Below are 7724 nucleotides of genomic sequence, written 5' to 3' on the forward strand. Positions count from 1 at the left end.
AAGTAAAATTGCACTAATTTTGACGTTATTTTACTAATCACGTAAAAATAACGTTAAAAGTGGCGGAAGGTTAATCAGGCATCATGTGGTGGCGTTGATAGCCGAAAGACAAGGGCACATGCACCAATCAGCCGGTGTCCCGATGATTGAGTGTTATGTGTCTTATGTCCAAGGCTTGATTCAAAACTACTATCGAGCCGGGGGTCTCACCGGAAGCAGCCTCTCTATCCCTATGGGATAGAGGTAAGGCTGTCTACATCTTACCCTCCTCAGACCCTACCATAGCATTGCTATTGGTGGGATATACTGAGTACGATGATGATGATATGATGATTCACTCGAATTATAAGCTTCGGGATTTTATAAGGGTAGCATCAGGAGACGCGACCCAAAATTCCACGTACGGTGGAACTTAATTTGGTTATGGCCGGCCAAGTCGACCACAAACCAACCCGTGATCTCTCGGATATGGAACTCAATCCGGAGATTGAGTTCGATTGGGACTTCAAAAAGAGCCCTATTGAAGTTCACGTTCAATATTAGAACCATCTTGTGGTGAGCCGGAGACGGGGAGCGGGTGCCGGAGACGGGGAGCCGGAGACGGTGGGCTACGGGTCTTGGAGGAAGATGTGAAGTGTTGTGTTGAGGATGGAAGATGGCGATGGGGAGTTGGTATATATATATGAAGAAGAAGGAGTGTTGAGAAAGAAGGAGAAGTTGATGTGGGTAAGGAAGAAAGGAAAAGATGGGGAAGGTGGGTAGTGGGTAATCTTACGGTGGAAGCAGGGGAAGAAAAAAATACCCGGTGGTCGGACTGCCATTTTTAGCATCAACCTGGTTTTCCAAGCTTTCAAAAAAGATTAAAAACAGAATGGCACATTTTTATCGCCAAATTTTCATTTGTAAAAAGACCAAAACACCCTCCATCTTAACAGCCTTTAACGAAAATTTTTAACGGTTGGGTACAGACTGACCCGCCCAAATATCACAATGGTCCAAAGTTCGCAAAATCATTTTCAGTGTCAAACTTGTCAAATGTGGATATAAACCAGAGAGATAAAATGCAGATTTCTCTTAATATTCGATAACACTAGAGTCAAAATAAGTTATTGATGCTTTGAAGATATAGATCAGTAGATGTTAACGTTAGGAATATCTGCCTCTAGACAAGAGTACATTAGTTGTCCTACAAGGCTACAATATTATGCTTTAGACTGGTCAAAATGAGATATTGATGCTATGAAGATATATATATAGTAATGCTTTGCTCATTTGACAATTATAGATAGTAGATTAAGATATTTAATTGTATGAAAGTTGATACTCTCTCTGTTCCGGTCAAAGTATCTTAGTTTAAAAAAGGGATTACTCCATAAAATAGTAACCAACTTTGAAAGTTGTTCCAATCAGGTCACTGATAAAAACTTTTGTTCGAATCAGGTCACTGAACTTTCATTTTTGTTCCAATCCTATATATTTTACCTGGATAGCAGGTTATCTTTGTTTTTTTTATTTGTCAACGTTTTTACGTTGCATAATAACTTTTAAAGGTTGTGAAAATTAGTAAAAATGCGAAATATAATTTTAAAATTTTGAAAATTCGCAAAAAAAAGTTCGGAAAATTGAGGTTCTGGTTAGAACGGGTCAAGGTCGGAACGGGTCAAAACGGGTTTCGGGTCAGCTTTTTTATTTTTACCAACGAATCAGCGCGTTTTTAACACGTCACAGCTCGTTTTAACAGCAAAAGCTCGTTTAAGCGATTTCTTCAGTTCGTTTCAGCACTTAACAGCTCGTTTAAGCGATTTTTCAGTTCGTTTCAGCACCTAACAGCTTGTTTAAGCGATTTTTCAGTTCGTTTCAGCACCTAACAGCTCGTTTAAGCGATTTTTAAGTTCGTTTCAACACCTAACAGCTCGTTTAAGCGATTTTTCAGTTCGTTTCAGCACCTAACAGCTCGTTTAAGCAATTTTTAGTTCGTTTCAGCACCTAACAGCTCGTTTAAGCGATTTTTAAATTCGTTTCAGCACCTAGCAGCTTGTTTAAGCGATTTTTAAGTTCGTTTCAGCACCTAACAGCTCGTTTAAGCGATTTTTCAGTTCGTTTCAGCACCTAACGAACTGAAAAGTTATCTATGTTTTTTTTATTTGTCAACGTTTTTACCTTGCATAATAACTTTTAAAGGTTGTGAAAATTAGTAAAAATGCGAAATATAATTTTAAAATTCCGAAAATTTGCAAAAAAAAGTTCGGAAAATTGACGTTCTGGTTAGAACGGGTCAAGGTCGGAACGGGTCAAAACGGGTTTCGGGTCAGCTTTTTTTTACCAACGAATCAGCGTGTTTTTAACACGTCACAGCTCGTTTTAACAGCAAAAGCTCGTTTAAGCGATTTCTTCAGTTCATTTCAGCACTTAACAGCTCGTTTAAGCGATTTTTCAGTTCGTTTCAGCACATAACAGGTTTTTTAAACGATTTTTCAGTTCGTTTCAGCACCTAACAGCTCGTTTAAGCGATTTTTCAGTTCGTTTCAGCATCTAACAGCTCGTTTAAGCGATTTTTCAGTTCGTTTCAGCACCTAACAGAACGAACTTAAAAATCGCTTAAACGAGCTATTAGGTGCTGAAACGAACTGAAAAATCGCTTAAACGAGATGTTAGGTGCTGAAACGAACTGAAAAATCGCTTAAACGAGCTGTTAGGTGCTGAAACGAAATAAAAAATCGCTTAAACGAGCTGTTAGATGCTGAAACGAACTTAAAAATCGCTTAAACGAGCTGTTAGGTGCTGAAACGAACTTAAAAATCGTTTAAACGAGCTGTTAGGTGCTGAAACGAACTAAAAATTGCTTAAACGAGCTGTTAAGTGCTGAAACGAACTGAAAAAATCGTTTAAACGAGCATTTGCTGTTAAAACGAGCTGTAACGTGTTGAAAACGCGCTGATTCGTTGGTTAAAAAAAAACTGACCCAGAACCCGTTTTGCCCGTTCCGACCTTGACCCGTTCTAACCCGAACCTCAATTTTCCGAACTTTTTTTGCAAATTTTCGGAATTTTAAAATTATATTTCGCATTTTTACTAATTTTCGCAACCTTTAAAAGTTATTATATAAAGTAAAAACATTAAAAAGAAATTTTAAAAAACCTAGATTGAACAAATATGAAAGTTCAGTGACCTGATTGGAACAAAAGTTTTTATCAGTGACCTGATTGGAACAACTTTCAAAGTTGGTTACTATTCTATGGAGTAATCCCTTTAAAAAACATAAAGTTTAATGTAGATTAAATTATGGGAAAATTCCCATAATAGCCCATTTAAAGAATGTGTTTCCAAAATTATCCTCAATAATTCAAGTTTCCAACTTTGTCCTTTTGTTATCTCGTCGTTGACGACATGATAGCGAACACCGACGATGCGTTACTGAAACAAATAGGATAACGACACGTGACCGGAATCTGGCCGGAATAGGTCGTCGGCGATGCGTTAGTGGATAACGCATCACTGCTACCCTACGCTAGCAACATAACGCATCGTTGCTACCCTACGTTACGTTAGCAACATAACGCATCTCTGCTACCTATGTTACGTATAACATAGGGTTGACGATGCATTATGTTGCTAACGTAGGGTAGCGATGATGCGTTATGTTGCTGCTACCTTGTTATGATAACACAAGGGTTCCACGATGCGTTAGTGATAACGCATCGCGGCTACCATACGTTAGCAACATAACGCATCGCCGCTACCCTACGTTAGCACCATAACGCATCGTCAACACAGAATCCGGCCACGTGTCGTTATCCTATTTGTTTCAGTAACGCATCGTCGGTGTTCGCTATCATGTCGTCGGCGACGAGATAATAAAGGGACAAAGTTGGAAACTTGAATTAGTGGGGATAAACTTGGAAACACATTTTATGAATGGGCCATTTTGAGAATTTTCCCTTAAATTATTGTTTTCTTTGCTTATCAAATGACAATAATACCCTTGAAAATTGGGTCTATCAATATTGTTTATTAATGTTAGTTGTGTGTGTTTAAAGGTAAACTTAGAAATTAGCTAATAAATTTTGAAAGTTAACATTTGTAATGGAACAGATAAAAAATGAAATATAGACACTTTTAAGGGAACGAATGAAGTTATTTGATAAGTAGGGCTAGCAATTTCGAACACAAAACTATTAACACGACACAAAACGATCCGAAGTTAAATAAGTTTGGATTTAGACTCGTTACTTTTGAATGACTTGTTTAAACAGATGTAATAATAATATTATCTATGAAGCAATATAAAAGTTATAATTGACATGGATAAATAAATAACCACTAAGAACTAAAACACTTTCAATGTCATTGCTAACAACCTAACATAATTTTCAACACTTAAATCACCATTGTCACATACAAATTACAACATACAAATCAAACCACATAACATAATAAATATTTACATACTTCCTAAATGTGTAAACCTTAACCTCATCACTCAAAAGCAAACACATTAACCGATTGTTCGGACACCGACGCCAACCCTTGCATCAACCGGGCAATCTCAACCGTGTCATCAAGATAATACTTAGCCTTACTCGGTTTATTCCCAACCGTACACGCAAACACCTCGGCTTTAGGAGATATCAACTGACCCGAAGCCACAGAACTCGTTATCACCTCAAACATATCTTCATCCGACCGATCATCTCCTATGCACAACACAAAGTCCGGAACCATCCCTCTGTCTTGCATCGTGGTTAATAGCCGTTTCGCTACCAACCCTTTACTTACACCCTACACGTGCATTATATTATTTTAACATATTATTATTATTATTCATTTGACTAAAAGTATACGAACGGTACCTGCGGTTTGACCTCGACACAACTCTGCCCTCGTTTAACAGTAAGGGGCTCGTTTGCAAGGACACTATCGAGATGATCTAGAAGCTCTTTCGCTTGACACATTCCAAAATCCGGGTCAGCGTCTTCGTAAGACCAAACCAGCGCGGTTTCTTTATCTTCAATCGTCGACCCGTCAGTGGTTTCGGTATAAAGTGTCATAACGGGCCGGGCATTTTGTTTCCACCCGCACTCTTCAATTTGTACACACGTTTCCCATTCCTCGTCACGCTTCAACCTGCATTCACCAAACAAAATCGTTCATGATCGATTTTATGACCTTTAGTACAAACGATAAGCGGAAAGTACAAGTACCTAAGGAAACACCCGTGCTCGGCTGCAAGCCCGAGCTTATCACAATCAGCAAACCATTCCTCAAGCGTGTCTCGGCTCTTAGCGCTCACGATAAAAACCATATTATTTTTATCCCGACACAAAGTGTTGAGAATCTCTATAGTTTTAGAACTCGGGCTTTTATCGATGGAAGATTGCGGCATTAAAGTACCATCATAATCCAAAAGTATAGCGCGTGTCGTGGTCCGTTTATAAGCCGAAACAATATGTTCCATCGAAAGCTTCCGGAAGTTTAAATCCAACGCCACCACTCGAAAACTTAAACCAAACCCGATCCCCCAGCACCGTCTCCTCACGTGATCTTTACACGTTCGTTCCAAATCTTGGAAAAAACTACGCGCCCAATACCCGACATCATGGCTACTAACATATTTATAATGCTTCTCGTGTCGCATTTGCTTCTCGGCCTCGCTTAACTCCAACGCGCAATCCATCGCGTCTGCAACCGCGTCGATATTCCACGGGTTTACCCGAATCGCCCCGCTTAAAGACGGCGAACAACCTATAAACTCGGAAACAACCAACATGCTTTTCTTCAGGGTGCTCGGTTTTAACCCTAACACCTTATTGAGCCGCTCGTTTCCTTGCCGGCTAATAACGTACTCATACGGGATAAGATTCATCCCATCTCTAACCGCGGTAACCAAACAACACTCGGCGGTAACATAATAAGCAACCCGTTCGTAAAACTTAAGCGGCTCGTCAATCAAAATAACCGGGTCGTACCCGGGTCTCCCAAACGTCTCGTTAATCCGTTAACCGTTGCATAACTCTCGGTTTTCACTTCCTTAACGTCTTTCCCGGTCCCACGAGCCGGATTCGCGATCTGTACCAACACGACCTTCCCCTGCCACTCGGGATGCTGCGTCAGCAGCTGCTCCATTGCGAGTAACTTCAAACTAATCCCTTTAAATATATCAAGATCATCAACACCCAACAACATTATCTGATCCCGATCCCGAAACCGGTTCACAAGCTCGGAAACCTTCGTTTCCGTCTCGGAAAGGTTCAAAACCGACATAATCTGGTTCAAATGAATCCCAACGGGTAAAATCTTAATCGTAACGGTCCTACCATAATATTCCAAACTAATATACCCGCGTTTACCCTCATACGAAATCCCTAACAACCGTCCACAACACGATAAAAAATGCCTAGCGTAATCAAACGTATGGAAACCAATCAAATCCGAATTCAACAATGCACGCAACAACTCGTCCCGAACGGGTAACGTCTTGTAAATCTCCGAAGACGGAAACGGACTATGCAAAAAAAACCCGAGTTTAACCCGATTAAACCGTTTTCTCAAAAAAGTCGGTAACACCATCAAATGATAATCATGAACCCAAACAAAATCATCCTCCGGGTTAATCACTTCCATTATTCGGTCCGCGAATACCTTATTAACCGAAACATAAGCCTGCCACAACAACCGATTAAACCGACCGCCTAAATCGGGTGATAACGGTAACATGTAGTGAAACAAAGGCCATAAATGTTGCTTACAAAACCCATGGTAAAATTTAGTATACAATTCTGTTGGTAAAAAAGTTGGGACACATTTAAATTTTTCTAATAAAATTTGTGACACGTCATCTTGTTCGGACGGGTTAACGTTGTCCGACAAGCACCCAACGTAGATGATATCGATGTGTTGGTGTTGGGTTTCAGTTCCTAGGCCGTGTTTTAACTGTAAGAGGAGTGAGTTTTCGTCCCAGGTGAAAGTTTTGGAGCCGTCGGATTGGGTGTGGGTTTTGATTGGGAGTTGGTTGGCGACTATTATTAAACGGTCGGGTGTTGTTGTTGAGGATGTGTCGGAGGGGGTGTTTTGTGAGTTGTCGGAGTCGGTGCCGGAGATGGTCATGATGCGTGGGAGCTGACGTGTCAGGCGGGTGAATGATGGTGATGGGAGGTCGCCGGCGGCGAGATCTAGTAAGTTGGAGTATGATCTTGATACCATTTTTATTATTATTATTATTGTTGTTATTATTGTTATTTAATAATTGAGATGTATATATATATATATGGGTTTGAGATATGTTGGTACCTGAGGATATGAAGTGAAGATCTAGAGGTGAAAGTGTGAAGAAATTGAGTGAGAATTTGGTGAAAATGAAAGTGAAAGTTGAAACCCTGGGGGGGGGGGGGGGGGGGTTGGATGAAGAAACTAGGTGATGGTGGTGGTATAATAATAAGTATTAAGTATTAATTACAAAAGGAGATATGATGTGAGGGGTTTTTTCAAGAAAAGGAGTAGATTACAATTAGGTGGTTGTTATCTTTGTTTTGTTTTTGTTTAAGATGTGTTGTGGGTTAATTAGGATGTGAGGTTGATAAGTTATGTTAGTGGTAGTGTTGGTCTTTAATGTTATGTAGGTAGTAAGGTTTTAGACGATATGTAGTGGGTTTGTTGTGTATTTTAAACGAGCCTAAAATTGGTGTAACATTGTCTTGCCTCTCGTTTTCATCTTCTTTTTGGCTAGC

General features: G+C 39.9%; 1 protein-coding gene across 1 annotated transcript; it reads right to left on the reverse strand.

The window, feature by feature from the left end:
- Positions 1-4329: 4329 nt before the first annotated feature.
- LOC143615801 (alpha,alpha-trehalose-phosphate synthase [UDP-forming] 6-like) lies at positions 4330-7225 on the reverse strand. Its single transcript, XM_077088828.1, is given in 4 exon segments — positions 4330-4779; positions 4851-5124; positions 5202-5994; positions 5997-7225. Coding segments are annotated over 4 exon segments (2574 nt in total). The 5' UTR covers positions 7201-7225; the 3' UTR covers positions 4330-4476.
- Between the last annotated feature and the right edge of the window lie 499 nt (positions 7226-7724).

This window comes from Bidens hawaiensis, unplaced genomic scaffold, assembly GCF_021521415.1.
Source record: "Bidens hawaiensis isolate Kalapana, Puna unplaced genomic scaffold, B.hawaiensis_p1.1 tig00044352_1, whole genome shotgun sequence".
Taxonomy (NCBI): Eukaryota; Viridiplantae; Streptophyta; class Magnoliopsida; order Asterales; family Asteraceae; genus Bidens; species Bidens hawaiensis.